This window comes from Dipteris shenzhenensis, chromosome 9 (assembly GCF_047967505.1).
Source record: "Dipteris shenzhenensis isolate YYH24624 ecotype China chromosome 9, Dip_SZ_1.0, whole genome shotgun sequence".
Classification (NCBI taxonomy): domain Eukaryota; kingdom Viridiplantae; phylum Streptophyta; class Polypodiopsida; order Gleicheniales; family Dipteridaceae; genus Dipteris; species Dipteris shenzhenensis.
The window spans coordinates 48654180-48674407 of NC_141604.1; the positions used below are offsets into that span (position 1 = coordinate 48654180).

Below are 20228 nucleotides of genomic sequence, written 5' to 3' on the forward strand. Positions count from 1 at the left end.
GACCACACATATTGATAGCTAGCACTGCCCTATCACACGCTTTATGCCACCATAATCTCATACATCATCAACTCCCTCTTAGGCTTGAGCTCTCGACCATTTTCCAGATGATCATCCCAGTGCTGCCAAATCCCATCTTCTCCATGAGCTAAGAGATTTCTCTTGGCATATTGGTGTCTTGAAGAAAATTCCTATTTTGTATTCGTCACAGGTGCTGATGCCCACTTAGGGGCTCCACCCTTTCAGCTCATTGTATCAGGTTCTTGCAGCTCTTGGGACGAGTGGGCACATGGGATCCTAATTAGAGCTATGGAGCTCTGATTTATTATGTTTATACTCAATGGAGATCGTTTGAGACACACAATACAGCCTTTTCCCATAATAGATTGGCATTTGTGCGCTTGGATTAGGCCTAGAAACTTATGAATGCATCCAATGCATATGACATATGTCCTCCTCGTATGTAATCATTTCATTGCTAGGCTGCCTAAAACAGTGTTCTTAGCCAAAATGTCACTAACTAAGCTAATAACAACATTTAGCTAATAAAAGTAGAACAGGAAATATCATGACACAGTCACAAAGCCACTTACCTACAAGAGACAATCTTGCCAAAGAACAATAGGTACTGACCATCCTCCACAGTCTTGCCTGCTTGTTGAAATTTCAGGTAAGTCCGAGGATAATGTTGCAAAAGTTTCCGTAGCTGTTAAATTGAGACAACAAACCATGAACTAAGAGTGTAGTTGAAAATGGATAAAGGCAAACATTCCCCAACCTTGGAAAAACACTTTCCTAAAAAAAGAGATTGCAAACAGGAAACAACGAGGCAGACTTAACATGCATGTATTATCATTTCTAAACCTTTCTTGAGAACGAAGTAAACCCGTGTGATATAATTCCCTCAATGCATCTTATTGTAAGCATGTCAGTGTGCACTGTTAGAAAATCACTTTACATATTACAATCATTGACACGAGCAAATCTAGAAATCAGTTTCCAGGGCTGGAGACTTAATAACAAAGGACATCTATGATAGCTCAGCTTGCACTATACTTCCTCGACGACCTGGACATTATCGATGAAAGCATAAAGAAGTTCCAAGTTGATTTTGAGAAAAAGTGTAAATGTCACGACACCTTCATATGGGATCTCCATGCAAACCAAGAGAGACAATTCATGACCAGCAACAAGCAGCACAATAAAGCAACATTGTGTGTGTCATTAAGCAATACATGTGACAATCTTGTACAATAAAAATGAAAAGTCCTGAAAATCACCGTGTGGAAACCATGCTCATCCAACCGAGAGGACATGTGCTGAGAAAGGCTCTTTTCCAAGTTAATGGGCTTGTTGAGCAGCCAGCTCTCATAAGTGTCACTCATGAAAACTTTCTTTGATATCTTTCTTTGTTTCTTGGCTTGACTATTATGAACTCTTTCCTGCTTCAACTTCTGAACCGAAGTGTCAGTTTTTGAATTCCCCAGCTCTGTATTTGCATGAAAATCGAAATTGGGGACTGCTTCGTGTGGATAGTTTGTGGTAGAAGTATTTAGAAGATTTTCACCCTCTCTTCTATCTGAACAAGTGTCCAATGTTTCGGTTACAGAAAATCTCGATATGCCTCTCCCTTCCTCTGTAGGGTTGTACAATTCAATCCGTTCACTACTTCCAAACACGATAGACGGATAAGAGACATTCTGAAGCATCGAAGTACGATGTCCATTTCTTTTTTTTAAATTGTTATGCTCCAAATTTGCCTTGTCGCAACTTGTGGAAGAAGAAAGGCCTTTGGTATCAGAAGTGTTCGCCTGCAGGTCTCGGCTAGCCTCTGCGAGGGCTATGTTCTGATCTAGGAGCTCCTGAACACAACGAAATCCCAAGAGCGTACAGACCTGATAGAGGGCATTGTCAATTGTTCCAATCAGAAAAGTCCTTGAGATTCTATCTATTGGAATCCAAGCTTCAACATTTAAGGATCCGTACAGCACCGTGCTGCAAACATGCATTTTTTATCATCACCGATAGAATCGCCACAGTCCACTTAGGATTTCCCAGAACAAAAACCTTCAGCACATAATGAGATGAAGCCCCAGGAAAAGCCTCTTAGAACAGAGTTAGACGAGTTGCCTGAACTAGCTAGAATAGGCAAACCACCAGTGGATCACTTCTCTTGCAAACTTAAGGGGAAAGACAACTAACCTTGTCACAAAGAGCTATCCGATCGCATGCACTCATACTTTCATAACTTTTTGCAGAGTCAGACAGAACACTCAATGTCTTGTCACCATGTGATGTGTGTTCACAGGACAACGCAAAAAGCTTTGTTGAAAGAAACTCACCAAACCTATGCACAATGAAGCGAGACTAAAGTTTAGCACATATCAACAGATGAAAAGAAAAGAAGAACAAACAGTAATAAAATTTCTACCATGAACCTCCAAACAAATCAACGCTCTACCACATGATCAAAGAGCTTGGTTGAAGGACGTGGCAAATCCGCATCATATCGTCAATTTACAGCAGAAGGTATACCGTATCTTCCGTCCCATGCAGTTTGGGAAACCCCGTTCAGCTTCATAAGAGATCGCCTTCCACAGCAACTCGCCATCTTCTTTCTATCAATGCGCAAATGAAACCAGCTCACCACAAAGGAAAATCAAAAAGCAAATTTTAAACTACTATCACGAGAACAAGGAACTAAACAAATAGCAAAGTCCCTTTCAAATAGATAGTTACACCTTCGAAAAGGAAGAAAATTTTGACATACCATGTAACTCTACATAGTTACAATACACGATGAGGAGAAGTACAGGTTTATTCATTACACTTACAATCGCAACCATAAGCAAGTTATAGATGAGCTTTTCAACAGTTAGACTTGCAAAAAAAAGATCTCTCAGTAAAGTGATTATTCAATGTCTTCTCACTGCTAAACAACAGACCATAAAATCCTTTGAATGTTATCCAAATCAACTTATAGTTTACATAAACACAATATGAGATCAATTTTTTGGCAACCCTACAGTTTTGAGCATTAAAAAGTGATTTTTTATTATATAGGTACTACTTTGGTTTACTTAAAAATCTGGATCAGCCAGCAAAGATAGGAACTACTGCCGACCAACATACTCTCAGAAGGCCTCCGTCAAGAGGGTATGCTGTCACTCGGAGCTCACCTCGGAACTGGAATCCCAGAACCCATTCCCTGGAACACAGAACCCTCTCGCCGGAACTCAGAACCTGTAACACAAGAATGCGGAGCCCCGGAATCCTTTGCCGGAGCCCAAAACCCAGAATCCTATTGGAACCCTGCAGTTTCTATTGCATTGAAGGGTGGCATACTTCTATATCAAATGATCCGGTAGTAAATTGAAATGTGGCTTTCCTCGTTACAAAACCTACCATTCAGAAATCAGAAAACACAAAAATATGGCAAGTATTAGAGAGACAGGGGAATATAGTAGGTTCAAGAGGTTTTCCCCAAGAATTCAAATCGTCACAATCCTACTACCAAGAATATCACTGTAGTGAACCCTTTGGCAACTCCAATTCCCAATCAGTTCTGAGATCCCAGATATCCCTTGCTGAGTTCCCCCTTCTACCTCTGCCTTCTCCCTCCGTCAGTCTTCTCTACATCTATGCCTTCCCTCCCCCCTGCTCACCATCTTATGCTCCCTCTGTGCACCCCACAACTTCTCCGTACTCCCCCACCCTGCCTGCCTCTCTTCCTCCATACAGGCCCATCTCTGTCCTTAGAGCCCCTAGGGCTGCTTCACCTCCTCCATATCTCCTCAGAGCCCTTGTCAGATGCTGAAATGCCTGCTTTAGCAGCTGCCCGCAGCAAAAAGGAACAACAACCTTTTGCCGATCTTCAATTAAACAGTACACAATGAACGACCCCAGAATCTGAAATATCCAGAAAATAAAACAGCAGATAGAATGCCGAAATAACTTCAGTGTATTCCTCCACAGACGTGGGAAAAAGGGCTCAAGAAAGAACAACAAAATGCAGCGTACGCTGGGGAAAAAAACAGCCAGAGGTGGCCACCAGTAGATGAGGATGAAAGGCACACTTGTAGCTGACTTAGGTCTCCTTCACGCATCATAGGAGGGCTTCAGTGGGATGGCCAAAGACCTAGCTTATGGACCTTTTTATAGGGGCTAGGGTTCAGGCCAACCTGAACCCTAGCAATGGTTCAGCTGCATAGCTGACCTGGGTCTATATAACCCCAACCTGCCCTCACCTGACTAAAACCTGGTAAGGTTGACCCAACTTGCTGGTCACAGTCTATAAATGATCCAACCACCAGCCAGGGCTGCCAAGCAGCTGCTCTCTTCTTCTGGCCTATATAAGGCCTTTTGCTGACACCTTGTGACTGTATGCCAGCCTATCTGCTGACCTGCCGGCCTGCAGCCAGGCCGATGACGACCTGTTAGGTTCATTCCAGAACCTGTAAAGGCCCTGCCATGTGGGAGCCACGGGCCTATGGCTGGGCATCTTTCAGCCCCACAGCCAGCCTTAATGATGGGCATACTCACAACCTTAATGCAGGACTGTAGGATAACCAGCACTGGCGGATTTGGTGGCCCATGTGGCTGCCACAGTAGGACAAATTATTGCTGTCCAAGTGGCAGGCTTTCTCAATCCCCTACATATGCCGTTTTCGGACAATCTACACCTAATATCCTATAGGTGTCAAGTCTTCGCTAGGAATAAGTAATCTACTCGGGCCTTGACAAGGACATGAAGGGCTTAGGAGGTGAACAATCTTCAGAACATGAAAACAGAGGTACTTTGCTGAAACGGGGTCACCTGTTTCTCATGAGGGGCTTCTTTCTTCCGTGTTGAAGTAGATTATGAGAGGCATTGGAAAGGCTCTGATACTTACATGAGGGGACACCTATTTCTCATGAGGGACTCCTTTCTTCTGTGTTGAAGTAGATTACAAGAGGCATTGAAAAGAACGAACTCTCTCTTATCTTCAGAAAATGAATGACCCCACAATCTAAAATATGCAGAAGATAGAACAGAAAATGGTAAGTCAAAATAACCTCAGTGTATTCCTCCATAGACGTGGGCAAAAGGAATCAACAAAGAGCAACAAACTTATGGGAAAAACAGCAGCCAGAGGTGGCCGCCATTAGCCTGATGATGAAAATCCAGACGTGTAGCTGAGTTAGGGCTCTTGCGTGCCCAAAGACCTAGCTTATGGGCCCTTTTAAAGACTGGAGGGGCTAGGATTCAAACCAACCTGAACCCTGAATTGGGTGACCTAATACGGCTGACCTAGGTATGTGATGACCCAACCTGCCCTCACCTGACCCAAACTGGTCAGGGTTGACCGGACCTGCTGGTCAACTGACTTGACAGGTCTACCGACCTATCTCCTGCGCCTTTAAAAACGTATAAATAGGGCTGCTCTGTGCAACCCTAATCTATTGCAGTCTGCAGATAGCATCAGAATAAAGATCTGATTCCCTTACCTACCCACACCAATCCCTAGATCTATTTGCCCCTTCTCCTTCTCATATGGGGGCTCACAGGTGGGGCAGTGATCTCTGAGACCCCTCACTCCTCTCCTTCAACCAGCTTTCCTTGCCAGCCCCCAGACTACCATCCCTTCGGCTCTCCTTCCCTCCCTCCCCTTTCTCCTCCTTTCAACTGTCCCCTCTTCTCAAAACTATTCATTCCCTATCCTCAACAAAGAACCTGATTATCCCCACATAAACCTTGAAGTCATCCCTTCCATCCCAAATCACTGTAAATGGCTTCAATATCAGCTCAAACCCTTCCAGCTCCACCGACTCGGAAGATAGTTTATTTTTCAGAAGACAAGTTAGAAAGCTTAAAGACGACATCACCCTTGAGCTCTTGGGAAAGCAGGAAGAAAGTGAGGTTAAGAGATTAGCCCGCTGGTATTGCAAATCTCTCATGATCAGCAGGACAGCTTACAAATATGTGTTTGAGAAGTGCACACAAAGACAAACATCACAAACTGAGGGACTTCTAGACCCCATAATGATATGGCAATGCCACATGGCAAGCCAAAACAATTTACTCACCCAAACTGTAGACAAGCTGCCATAGCTAAGCTTAACTAGTGTCAGAAGTAAAAAACAACAACTGGTTGGTCCAGAAATGACACCAAAGATACCAAACTTAAGCAACACTCCCATGATGCAGAATTTAATTGTAACATATCCCTGCACCATTCAAACTTCCTACCACCCAATACTGGGCTTTGTGAAAATATGAGCCACCTAATTCGTGGTCCAAAATAAGAGATCTATCTCCTAAGATGCAAGCTTCTCCCTGATAAAATGTGCTTGGTCCTTGCACTCCATGCAATTCCTGCTCAACTTTATATGGCGAATATGCATCCAATCACTAGGCAATCACACACTCTTCCTTCCGACCAAGCATGCAACAGAACCCAAAGGCATAAACTCCTGCACAACCAAGTGCCCAACAGTTGCAGAAATGCCAAAGACAGCCAAACTCTGACACATCCAACTACGAAAACCCTTCCAAAACAGGTCACCCCTATCTGTAGTCACCCTGGTCATTGCTCAACAGCATGAATCAACCTTCCTCTGCCTGGAAACAATACCAAACGCAATAACCATCCAACAACCTGTCCGGAGACGACAAAAGCAAACATAAACTAGCCTTCCTTTACCCAGAATCCACAGGAATCGGGCCATTTGAACTAGAAAACCCTGAATCCAGTGAAGTATGGATGACTCAGCCTTGGCGCAGTCCAAAGGCAGCTCCAAAACAGGTCGCCCCACCTGGAAAAGGCCTTGAAATCAGCAAAAGCTGACAGAAATCAGCCACAAAACAGTTCGCCTGTCTACCACCCGGGAAGCAGCAAGATGGGTCGCCTTGAGCCCAGAAATCAGTGAAATCAGCCTGTAGAAGAGTTTACAGCCCTCTTGGAGCCCAGAAAACAGCAAAACCAGCCTAAAGAGAACTCGCTTCACTTCTTGCTCAGTTTCCAGCAGCAGCAACAGCCTCCAAACAGGTTGCCCTGCCTCTTGGAGGTCACCAATAGCAGCAGAAGACCAAAAATCCAGCCAAAAACGAGTCGCCCTGCTCCAAACCCTCTCTTGGCAAAATCACGATTCACTCTCTCTTTCTTTCTAGCATGAATTTGGCCTCTTGCATGCCAAACACGTGTCATCTGCTGTTTTTTTGGAGTCCCCTGCTAAAAATAGTAAATTCTAATTGCACCACTCTTTTGCCCCTTTGTTGTACACATTGGTCCTAGGAATTAATTGCCTAGTAATTGGCCAGCACATTCACAATTTCCAAGGGCCCACTAGGAATTTTAATTCCCTCAGTCCCACACATATGTCCAGACTTCTGTGCCCCAGAGGCCCAAGGCAGTCACACGCAAATTGCGGGAGTCGCAAATCAAAATTCTCGTAAGTTCAAGTCCTCGTGACAATCTCCTGCACCAGAGCTCCATGTAGGATCCAAGCACATCTCCAGACTGTTCTACGTCACAATCCACGCCATTCATATGCTGAGCAGCCTCATGTCCCTACCATGTGTCATCGTGGCACACTCGTGCAGATCGTCATGAGGTGTTGCTGCTCCGACTCTATTGCAAGCCCCTCCAACCAAACAACAATTTCAAGATAGCATGGTTGTAGCATTAATAGTAATCGCAGGTGTGAGAGCGACCTCCCAGTCCCACAAGGAGTCTTTGAACCACCAGCACCGAAACCCTTCTTTGCAAACATAGATTCTGAAAACCACTAAACAAGAAACTTTCTGAGCATCCTAACAGAGTTTGCAGGCACAGGTCTGAACTTGAATCACCTCCTTCTTGCGAGGGAAAATCCTTCAGATAGACGATGAATCCCTAGAGCTTTGAATCAAGGTCGTCCTTCGGTAAGGTCCTTGCCTTCAAGCTCCACCACTTGTAAACTTCCATCAGGGCTCTGATACCATGTTAGAAATTCACAACAAGGAATATACGCATTGGAAGACAGCTATTGTGTAGCTTATATGGAATCCAAAACTCTTTCTTAGTGATCTCAACATACATGTGCAAGCAAGTAAATAGGCAATGCTCATGAGAGAGATGTAGAACCAGCATTATATATTTTTGTCCAAGAGATGAACACAATACAGAAGACAAGTCCCTGTCCCACCGAAAAGTGGATCCCTATACTTCACAAAATATCATGTTCTCCTACCTCCGTGGCACTTCTAGAACACCTGAGCCACGTACTCCCCATGAACTTAGGTGGGCCTCGTCGTCGCGCCTTACACCCACACCTTTAGGTTGATCCTCTCGGACAGCCACCTGTAAGGCAATGCTTGCCCTTGATCCAGTCTTCCTTGCTGCCCTGTGTAGACAGCCAATGGTGAAGACAAACTGAGGCCTTTGTCTGCTGCAATCAGCCACCTCCAATGCTCTTGAACAGGTCCTTGAGGCAGGCTGTCTGCAGCTCCAAAACGGTCTCCAAATGGATGTGTTATGAGCCTTGGAGGGCTTCCTTTTACAGCGCCATAGGCCCAACCAGATCTGGCCGACCCATAGTCTGTGGGGGCCGACCCTGGTTTGTACCAACAGCCCAACCTGGCCTGCTTATAGCCGCCTGTCCACGTGGTGCAAAGCCACTGGACCAGGCCTGTCCCTGCCCCAGTAGGGGTCTACTTCTAGGCCTAAACCAGGCTCACATCTCCCGCCTAGCAGTCCAACCTGCTACTGGACTTTTCGCCTCTGCTCCAGAGCTGTTTCAAATGCAGCAGCATTCCGTACACCTGCACCTATGATCCAGGCCTACACCTGGCCTTCCCCACGCAGCTCCAACAAGATATCCTCTTGCTCTAGAGCTCCAGGCAGGTCCCAGGCACATCCAAGGACTGTTCCACGTCACAGTCCAGGCCGTACATTTGCTGTGAGCAGCCTCTGTCCCTGCCACATGACATCGCGGCACACTCTTGCAGATCTTCATGAGCTGTTGCTGCTCCAACTCTGTTGCAAGATCCTCCAAGCACCCAGATACATGTTCTGATTGTGCTGTCCACAACCGCAGCCTATATGCTGTCCATCTGGCAGCCCCATGCTTGTGCTTTTCTTTGTTTGTATGCTGCTCACATGGCAGCCCCAACAAACCCAATTCCACCTCCCCCATGCTCTCCTCATATGGGAGCTTACAGATGAGGAGGTGACTTTTTCAACAAAAACATATGCATTCTTTGGCAAACATCCTAATTTAAAGAACTTTAAATTTAAGCAAATAAATGTATGCAATAAATGAGTTACCAAGCAAGTGGATATGTATTTTGTGGAGAGAAGTGACAGAGGAGCCAATGACAAACGTGAGGAAGGCCTCAAAACCTGATCAACAAGAGATGATCCGCATGTCCTCCTCTATTGGGTCAAAACCCAAGATATAAGTAAAGAGGAACACCATCTTTGAGGAGAGAGCTAGAGGTCTAGCCTAAAGCACCTGTGCTGCAGCATCTACCAATCAAAAACCACTTGAAAGAAACCTCTACCCAAAAGTCAAACATCACATAATTGCTAGGAGAGGTTAGAAGGTAGGGAGTACAACATCCGATCCCGAGCCCCGACTTGTAATCCATGACTGCGAGAAAAATAGTACTTGACCTTTCCAGCTCCACATCCCTATGTAACCGATGCAACACGTCTTTGGAAAATAAAAATATTCTCACGGCCAATGAGGCAAAAGAAGGGATTGGCTAAATGAGTTGCTATTAGTCGATCTTGAGACAAAAGGCTGACTTCTAACAAAAAAGTCCACTGCTGTGTGACCTGAGGGAGACTAAAAAAATTAAATGTTAAGGGCTTACGAAGGGGAGGATGGCACGGAGTGGGGGGGGAGAGAAGTAGAGAGGAGAAGAGAGGTTGGGGGATGTGGGTCAGGCGAACAGAGACCGGGCACGACCAGTCCAGGCTTAAGACGACGAGGGGGAGGTCCCAACCTTCATCTTTCTTGAAGGGGGAGGAAAGCAAGAGGAGCCAAGGGGGCGAGTGGTGAGAGTAATTGTAGCAGTAGAGGCAGGCGAGGGGGTGGAGGAACGAGGGGGGAGGGGAGGCAGATGAGGATTCGCGGGAGGAACGGGAGAAGGCGGAGGTTGGGTCAGACCAAGGGCTCTCCTACAGCCTACCATTGTGTAGAAGCCAAGTCCTCTGGGCCATAGCCTCTACAGGGTCGACTGGAAGATGATCAAAGACCTCTCCATTAGTAGTCTGGGGCCATCTTGAGCGGGAGCAGCATGTCTACTCTCCTTGCACTTGGTAAGCTACTGCCAACTCTGCCATAATGCGTTGTTGGAGTCTAGCTCGCCGCCTATGGTTCTTGGCAGCCCTCTTGCCAGGCTTCTTCCTCTCCACCCTGGTCCAAGCCCCCTCAGAAGGCTTCACCCAACGAGTCTAAGACTCTTGCTACTGCATAGATGTTGGGCTCTATTGGCATGAACGCCCCTGTGTTGATCCAAGTGAGCCTAAAGGAAAAAAAGGGAGGGGGGGGGGGGCCTCAGCCCTGTTGTCCATTGGGACAAGCTCACACCAAGTGGCTCATCTCCCTCCATTTGAGGCACTCGTCTAGTAGACCATGAACCTCAACATGCTGTTGGATCTCCCCTCCATCTAGAGTCTCGAGGAAGATCTCTATTGACAAGGTCTCCAAGCATTCAACAATCACCTGGAGTCAAGGAACCCCATCTCTTCTACAACCAAGGCTGCTAAAGATGAAGGGTGCCAAAACAGCCCCCAATGGAGGGGAGGATGGGTCGATCCTCCTTCAAGAACCCTGAAAACGGAGAGTCATTGAGAAGCGAGGCACATGATGCATTGAGCCCCTTTCATCAACTATAAATCCATGGTACTAAGGGATGAAACAAACCAGGTGAGGGACAAGGAAGATGTGTTGAAGAAATCCTTCACTATGCAAATCTTTACTACAGTCTATAGGACGGTCTAGTGTACGGACGCTATGTATACTGGTCAGCTCTCCAGCCCTTTTTTGAAGATCTGAGAAACAAGGCACCCTTATTAGTGAAACATGCTCATTCACTCTCACAGTAAGCCGAATTTCCATGTCTGTTTCATAGGGAGTCTCATCTCTTAGCTGGAAGGTTATGCTGAGCTATAATTGGAGCTTTGAATTGAGAAGCTTATCATTTTTATAATATGCCCTTTCAACGAAGGAGAGCTGCTGCCACATTCAGGAGGTCACAAGCTATGGGCGAGGAGCCTACAGCTGAGATCCCTCAACATTCCCAAAATTAGGACAGCGGACTTAACAAGCCTCAAACTGGGAGCAACAAAACAATGCAACATGGAGTCTGCGCAAAGGGAAATGCAAGAGCTTGACAGCCAACACTGTCATATCTCCCAACTGCTATCTTTATATTGACAATGCTTTTGTAACTGGTGGGTGTAAATGGAGCGTTTGTCTTTTAAACAGGCTTAGCTGTCACAAAGAATCCACCCTATGATTTTTTTCATGATGTAATCTGAAATGCTGCCGCTAAAGTTCCAGCTCAACACCAATTTCACACTAAACAAACATTTGCAGGCATGAAGTCTTTCATGCTTCTATCTCATTCCCAGACAAATGCTTTGTGTAACAAACAATTGCAGTTGGAGCAACTTCAAGAGACTGGCATGATCTTGGTTAGGATATAATATTCTTCATAGCTCAACTGTTTTGCCAACACAAACATGCTTCTTTGCAATGACTAATCCACAGAGCCAACACACCCACTCAAACTACCCCCAAAAACTCTCATTCCCAAAGTGATGTGCAACCATAGCTGCAAGTATCAGAAACAAACCTTCATATATCCCTCTTGTCAATGGTGCACAGGACTATGTATTTGTGTGGTTATTGAAGAGGTTCACAGATTGAGGCCTGGATGCACTTGGTCCAAATCCTGCAACTGTCTTGATGCTTCAACAATGTAGCAACCAAACACAGCCCTAACATTTAACAGAAAGGTTCAAGGCAGTTTTGTCCCACCCTCAGCACTTTTAAAAATTGAAAGACACATCAACACATGAAAAGGGTCAACTTACATTAAAAAAAGTCCTGGTGTTAAGATCCAATGAGCCGTTATTAGATTGTGATTCTGTAGCTATTGTATTTGTCCGAGCTCCCAAATGACATTCAACATTAACTTGTGCACTAAAAGCTGCATTCAAAAACATGGGCCATTTTTACCTCCAATTATATATTAACATATACAACTACATAGAAATACCATCTAAGAAGCATTTATCTAGAGTGGCATTCAATGCAATCTCAGTCAAGCTTCATATCGAAACCCAAAGAAGCAACCATCACAACCCATGCAATATGATCAATTAAGCCCAAAACACAACTATATGATGGGGAGCCCAGCAAAATGATTTCATAGAATTATTCATTGATTGAGGTGCATAATCTACAACCAGGTCCCTTGTCTTTCAACAAGCTTCCTCATCCTAACCTCTAAACACAATAAGGCCCTCCATGTCCCCCGCTCCCCCCCCCCCCAGAAAAAGTAATATATTCAATTCAAAACACCAAATTGCCAAGGTACAATCATAACATCAGAGGTGGGAAAGCTAGCTCCTTCCCAAACCTCTACCAAAAACCCCAAAATCTTACAACAAAGGTGGAGAGGTAAATCTCAATCCCTAGCCTCTCAGAGCCTGCTCATGAGATGGGAGATGAAGGTCTGTCCCAATCCTCACTAAAGGTCAACAAAGAACACAAAAAAGCTGCTCCTGAAAGAAGTTGCCAAAGCTAAGGAGCTATGACATGATGCCTTGCCCCATCAGGTCACACTAGAAGCCCTCAAAAACCCTGCATAGGAGGGGACCTACTTCCTCCAACATGACGCGCAAGAAAAAATTCAAGGGAGCAAACAATGACAACCTGCTTTCCTCTAGCATGTAACACATGCACCAGAAAACTATTTCGAGGGAGCAAACATCATGCTCAAAAGAGAGCCATCAAAACACTTGGTGGAAGAACAAACAACTGACATCATTCCTCGAACTATCCTGCACTGGACGCTATAGAAAAGAGCACCACCAACCATACAAGCAAAATGAAGCTCGACCTAGTAGCACCACAAAATCTTTAGAGGGAGCAAAGAGAAAATCGAAACGCTTGGCAGGAAAAAAGACAGAAAAAATCGTTCGTCGAACTATCTTGCACCAGATGCGACATAAAAGGGCACCACCAACTAATTGCAATATGAATATACAGACGGTCTTAATATATGACCTAGATCCCAATTCGGGTTTTGATGCAGCCCTCAGGGTTTGCTGGGATCACGTGGTATGGATAGTACCAACAAACAATGTATTATTGTTGGGATAGAGATGTCATTTCCCCATCTCTCAGTCCTCGTATGAGGAGGACAAGGGAGAGGATGACCTACAATAGGGAAGGGCTTTACAATGGATCCCCCAATGCAGAAGAAAAGGCTGCCACAAGGGTAGATCTGAGAGCAAATAGAGACTACCACATGGGCAGCAAGAACAGTAGATGTGGCTGCATGGATGGGCTGTCTAGACGCAGCACAAGGCTTGGATAAAGGCCGAGTACTGGCAGCAGCAGGCTCTGCAAGGGCAGCGCAAATGGTAGCCAACAAGGCCTACCAGATACGCCTGCAGCATTGTCGACAGGGACAAGGACAATCAACTATCTCCAAGACTGGGTCGGTCGTACACATGCCACGTTGACATGGTCGGTGTCACGGGGACGTGAAAAGTGATGTAAAGTATCTTTATACCTCAACCCACACTTAACCTAGGGTTAACCATGGTTAAGTGTAGTAATGGTTTGGCCCTGAGGGACTAGCTAGAAGAAGTGCACACTTCCTAGAAGTTCCTAGGGGCAAAGTCTAGGTGCACCACTAGGTCCTAGGGGCAAGGCAAAGGCTTTAAAAGAGGGGTCTAAAGGTTGGGCCCAAGGACAACCAACGTTGTCCTTGGTATGGGGGTTAGGACTTTGATGAAGGGGCAAATGGCAAGAAGGAGGTGCCATTTTTCATGCTTGTGTATGCATGTCCTTCCCCCACCTTCCATATCTCTCCCCTCACTCTCCCAAAGGTGCGGGATGTCAAGCAGTAGCTCCCCGTCTATTTTTTGTTGCACTTTTGCTGCTCCTCTTGTGTGTTGCTACTCTGGCTGCTCGCCCCCCCCCCCTTCCCTTGGCACGGTTTTCGAGGCAACTTGGCTGCAAGCACGCATCCTGAGAGGCTATACGACTTTGTGGCACAAATTTCAAGGCATTTTTCCTAGTGTACGAACTTTGCCGCGAGGATTTGAAGGCCAGATCTCGGTGCCAAGGCTCTGCTGCAGATTTGCATGTTGGAGATCCTCTACAGTTTTTTCTTGCGACCCACTGAGGAAAAGCTAACAGATAGCTCAAAGGAAGAAGAGTCCGAAGAGAACACTTAGGATTTTAAAGCTCAACTAAAACGAGCTGAACATGAAGCCCTGGAGAGGGATGATCCTCCATTCACCCTGGTGAAAGGGAGAAAATCTATGTAGGCTAAAAAAGTAAAGTCTGCAATCAGCTCCATCAAGTGAGAAGCCCAAAGACCCAAGCTCTACAGAGAGAGAAAAGAGAAGTCTTTCAAGAGGCTTTACTCTTGAGCCGCAGGTTAATTTCAAGAAAGGAAGAAGCTCGCCCCTCTGCCACAAACAGCAAAAATTGGTTCCAAGTTCTGTTTTTCCTTTTTCTTTCTTACTTTGCAGCTTTTTGCAATGCATGCGTGTTGTTTGCAGTCCTTTAGGCTATAGGCGGTCATGATATCTACCTTGAAAGTGGTAGTGAGCCATGCTATTGAGAAGATCTGCTTGAATTCGACCCAAGTGGTAGGTGCTCTACCTTGCAAGAGAAGGTTGGTCATCCATTGGAGCACATTGCCCTTCAAAAAAGGTGGCTGCCTTTCGGACTTTGGAAAGTGTCCACCTGAGTACGCAGCATCGAATTGTTCCACGAATGTCAAAGCTTTCAATCTGTCCTGCATTCGATTGAAGGTCTCAAACTTTACAGTCGCCCCTCCCTCCTTGTAATGTTATAATTTGCCTTTAGGGGTGACATTGTCATAAACGGGGGGCTGCAAAAACGGTGGGGGCATCACTGCTCCCGCATTCTAAGCCATTCCACCCGTACCCATGGTGGGGTTTGGCATTCCAGCCTCCAGGTCCCACTTCCTGCTTCTGTGGCATATTCCAAGTATTGCCCATTGTCCTAGGCATTCCTGTTTGCATTCCAAGTTGCATCCCAATGTTTGAATACATCATATTGGCATTTGCAGGGGGCATTCCACCCATCATAAGTTGCTGGAAATTCTGCATTCTAGGGCATTCTGGGTGCCTCTGCGGATGGTGCCACCATTGCCTGAAAAACCAATCCCCCTCCAAAATATCGTGGATGCATGGTGGGCTGAGGAAGAGCTTGCTGTCCCTGGTTGAATGAATGAAAGTTGTTGGCATTACCCGCTACAGGGGTGATCGAGGGTATCTCTAAAGGCTGTCCACTGAAAGAAACATGCCTTTGAGTCTTCTTATGCTTCTTCTGTTTCTTATGAGCTGACTTTTTGCTTCCAGGGGAAGCAACCATAGGGTGAGGAGCTTGCATAATCTCCGTGACGGCATGTTGCAACTGCGACAGGGCTCTTGCTACACTATGCATTCACAGCTGAAAAAAGAGCAGTAGGATCAAGCTCCTTTGCCTCATCTACCTCATCCTGTGAGTCCTCATTGGTATGCTCAAGAGAAACGGGATGTGCCCCATTGTCCTGCTGGTCATCACCCCCGCTGATACCCTGCTCCTCTTTAAAGCTCTCTGATGCTCTGTCTTCGTCCTGCCCCTCTTGCTCAGAGATGGTCAATGAACTCTCACGGTGTGACATGCTTGCTAAGTTTGATGGCTATAGCAACAATTGCAATAAAGGTGTCCTTCACCCGACACTAGCAGGGCTCACCTCTGTAGGAAGATGGTGATTGTTCCGGCGACGGAACCACTGAAACCGGCCTTCAATAACTAAAAGGGCAATGATCTTCTTCTACGCAGTCATAAACTTCATAAATAGCCACAATGCAAGCTTCAGTCACTTCAATCACTTAGCACAACTTAGAAACAAACTTCAACAACAACAAAGGTGAGGCTAGAATGCCCCTGCTTAATGAAAATACTACACAGTGCACTCACTGGCCCCAAATGCCTTGGCACCCCTTACGGTATTTATTTAATGCTTCTGAATGAAAATGATGTACAACAGGGATTCAACCTTGCACTATTTCTCTCTGCAAATCCTCTACCTGTCTTCAAGGCATCTAATCCAAGTGCAGCACTAGAATTCCCATTGGCAAGGCATACTCAGGCATTCAATTCTAATCTGACCCAATTGAGAGGCATTCATGCATCCAAACCATTGGCAAACTGAGCTCAAGGCAGCCTAAATTAGATGCTGCAAATTGTAGAAGTTTTGAGGACTACAATAAGAAGTTTTGGGAAGCCCTGTTGCAAGTGAATTCTTACAGACATGTACCGCTGTCCAAGGAAATTGAAAGGTATTGCTGCGCGTTGCCAAAGGAGATTCGTGACTACTACACGAAGATAAGGGTTTCCAATATGTCCCAGTTGGTTGAGAATGCCACTACCGCTTATGCACTAATGCAAGGGAAAGTTTTTGGGTTCAAAAAAAGCTCACAGGAGACATCCAGGTCAAAGGGCAGCAAGATGGAATCCCCTATGAAGGCAAAGTTTATTGCAGGACAGAGGCGAGTACCGACACGCACGTCTAATGAGGAAAAGCAAATTCTTTATGATGCCAACAAGTGTTATATTTGCAAGGAGGAAGGCCACAGGGCTTTTGAATGCCCACATAAGCAGAAGTTCCCTCCTACCGAGCAGGGTGAGTGCAACAAGACTGCGCCTGACTAACAGTAAACACTACTAAGTTTAGTAGAATTTGCAGGAGAGTTAAGTAGTGTAGTACCTTATGTTTAGGAAAAGGGTAGGAGAGGAAGATCATGGGCTGGATCTTCAACAGAGACTTGTGAGGGGCTGCACAAGGACAGGAGGAAGTCATTCCTTCTTAGAATTCAGCTGAGTATTGAACTCTTGCTGTATATTCTATTTCAGTAATGAAGTATAAGTCATGAATGAATTGCCAAGTACAACTAGAGCCCTTATATAGGTATGGCCCAAGGCAGTACAAAGCAGTATTGATTATGGGATTACCTACTAGGATGCCACGTGGCAACTTATGGTATCCCCTTTATTAAAAAAAAGAAAACACTTACAAGCCAATAAAGGCCTCTCTACTAACTTTTAGCCTAAGTAAAAAAGTAACCCTCTGTTACAATCCTCCCTCCTCAAATAGAAATTTGTCCTCAAATTTGAAAAGGCTGTAACCTGAACATACAATGCTCCTTGTAAACCTGAACAGCTCAATTCTGGTCATATCAGCTGAGCAATGAAGTTTCTCAGTCAATACCTCCCTGTAGGCATGCTGATCTGTAAATGGATCATATAATATTCCCAAGAAATCAAGCAATCAGGTGGAAGAGCTATGCTGTCCAATATAACAGATCTGATCATATGATCCAGTGAGAGACATGCTGATCTGAGAAAGGATAGTGAATGCTGGCTGCAACATGTCCATATATGCTATATAGCAAGAGAAAATCAAATCTGTTCATAGGGACTCAATTTTGGCCATAGGATTCAGCTAAGCAATTGAGGGTACTGCTCCACAATTGTAGACGGCTGCCAAGAAGACTCCTCATCAGGTAGACCTCTCCATTTGATAAGATATTCCATGTAGGACTTGTTCCTCAACACATGATCTCAAAATCCAAAGATCTTCTCAAGTATATACTCAGTTTGACCCTCTTCATCCATAGGAGGTAGCTCTTCCATAACTTGCTCCTTAGGCCCCAAATACTTCTTGAGCAGTGATACATGGAATACTTTGTGTATTCTAGAGGATGGTGGGAGCTCCAACTCATAAGCCACTTCTCCAACTTTCCTCAAGACCTTGTAAGGTCCATAATACCTATGAGCAAGCTTAACATTGGTATTACCTTTCAAAGAAGCATGCCTAGACTTATGTAATCTGAGAAATACATAATTCCCTTCTTCAAAATGAAGATCTCTCCTATGCTCATTAGCATAATCCTTCATCCTTGCTTGGGCCCTTACCATATTATCTTTACATTGCTGTAATAGAGCAGTCATGTGAGCCAAATCATCCTTGGCTTGCTGGCTTGTCAATGCTTGATCAATAATGGTTGATGGGACACGAGCTTTACAGCCAAACATGGCTTCAAAAGAGCTCATACCAATTGAAGTATGCTTGGTGGTATTATAACAAAATTCAGCTAGATGCAACCATTGATCCGACGATGCTTGGGTCTCAAAGCAAAAATGCCTTAGATAATCTTCCAACCAGCGGTTAACCCTCTCTGTTTGCCCATCAGTTTGAGGGTGATCTGCTGTACTTGGGGAAGAAGTGTTCCCATAGAACTGAAAAGCTCATGCCAAAAATGCCCCATAAACTTAGCATCACAATCACTCACAATCTCCTGAGGAAGTCCATGTAATTTAAACACATTCTCCATGAATTGCTTAGCCACCTTGGAAGCTGTAAATTGGGTCTTAGTAGGAATGAACTGGACAGCTTTAGTAAGCCTATCAACAACCACAAAGATACTGTTCCAACCCTTAGAGGTCATTGGTAGACCTGTAATAAAGTCCATGCTGATATGTGCCCATTTACCTTGAGGTATAGGTAGAGGTTGTAGTAGACCAGTTGGCCTCAAATTCAACTCCCTGTTTTGTAGACAGGGCTTACAGCTTTGAACATAAGCAAGAACATCCTTCCAAAGCCCCTTCCAGTAAAAACTCTGTTTTACCTTATCATACGTCTTGTTGAGGCCTATATGCCCCACCATAGGAGATGAGTGAAATTCCTGCAAGATTAGCAGCTTATAGGAGGAATTTTCAGTAAGAAATATTCTATCATTATACCACAAGAGCCCATTGTGCAACTTGAAATTGGGATGTTGCTGACAGTCAGGATCTTGCAAGTCTTGGAACATAGCAGCTGCTTGAGGATCATTGAGATACTCTTCTTGAATGCCATGGATCCAATCTTTATAAACCTCAGTAATAGATGATAAAGTACAAGCCCATATCCTGGAAACAGAATCTGCCACAATATTTTCTTTGCCCATCTGGTAATCTATGTCAAAGTCATAGTTTTGCACAATGGATAGCCATCTCCTTTGCTTGGGTGATAGAGAAGACTGAGATAGAAAATATCTGAGAGTCTTATGATCAGTCTTGACCTTGAGATGGCTGCCATAAATGTAGTGGTGCCACTTTTTGATTGCATGAAGTATTGCCAACATCTCTTGGTCATAAATGTGGAAACTTGACTCCTTGTCATCCAATTTCCGACTTTCAAAGGCAATAACTCCATGATTCTGCTTTAGGACAGCTCCAATGCCCCTTCCACTAGCATCAGCCTCAATTGTAAAAGGTTGAGAGAAATCAGGACATATCAAGATAGGCGCTGAAGTTAATGCCTCCTTTAATGCTTCAAAGCTCTTATTGGCACTGTCAGACCATTGGAAAGCATTCTTTTTTAGAAGATCAGTGAGAGGAGCTGCCAATTTGGCAAAATGCCTTATAAACCTTCTATAAAATGATGCTAGACTAAGGAACCCTCTCAACTAGGTGATATTCTTAGCTATAGGCCAATCCTTTATACACTTTACCTTGCTAGGATCCACCTTAATGCCACTATTGCTGACAATATGGCCCAAATATTCCACTTCTTGAGCCATGAAAGTGCATTTACTTGATTTGGCATACAACTGGTGTGTCCTCAATACTTCCAATACTTGTTGGACATGCAATAAATGCTCTTCTTTCGTTTTGCTGTAGATCAATATATCATCAAAGAATACCAACACAAATTTATAGAGGAAAGGCTGCAAAGACTTGTTCATTAGGGCTTGGAAAGTTGCAGGTGCATTGGTTAGGCCAAATGCCATCACTTTGAATTGATAAAGCCCACGTTCTGTCCTGAAGGCAGTTTTATGTTCATCTCCCTCCTTCATCCTTATTTGATGATAGCCTGACTTTAAGCCAATCTTTGTGAAGTACTTTGCCCCTCTAAGCTCATCCAGTAGATCATCAATTCTAGGGATAGGAAA

The 20228-nt window shown here is 44.8% G+C and overlaps 1 protein-coding gene across 1 annotated transcript in view; it reads right to left on the minus strand.

Annotated features, from left to right (window-relative positions):
- Positions 1–20228, minus strand: part of LOC147898768 (DEAD/DEAH box RNA helicase family protein) — a 178657-nt gene that overhangs the window by 139886 nt on the left and 18543 nt on the right. Inside the window, exons 4-8 of the mRNA XM_087378942.1 lie at positions 12069–12184; positions 2536–2618; positions 2203–2347; positions 1281–1862; positions 594–706 (exon numbers count right to left, since the gene is read on the minus strand). Coding sequence (XP_087235068.1) covers positions 594–706; positions 1281–1862; positions 2203–2347; positions 2536–2618; positions 12069–12184 — 1039 coding nt within the window. The remainder of the gene's footprint in view (positions 1–593; positions 707–1280; positions 1863–2202; positions 2348–2535; positions 2619–12068; positions 12185–20228) is intronic.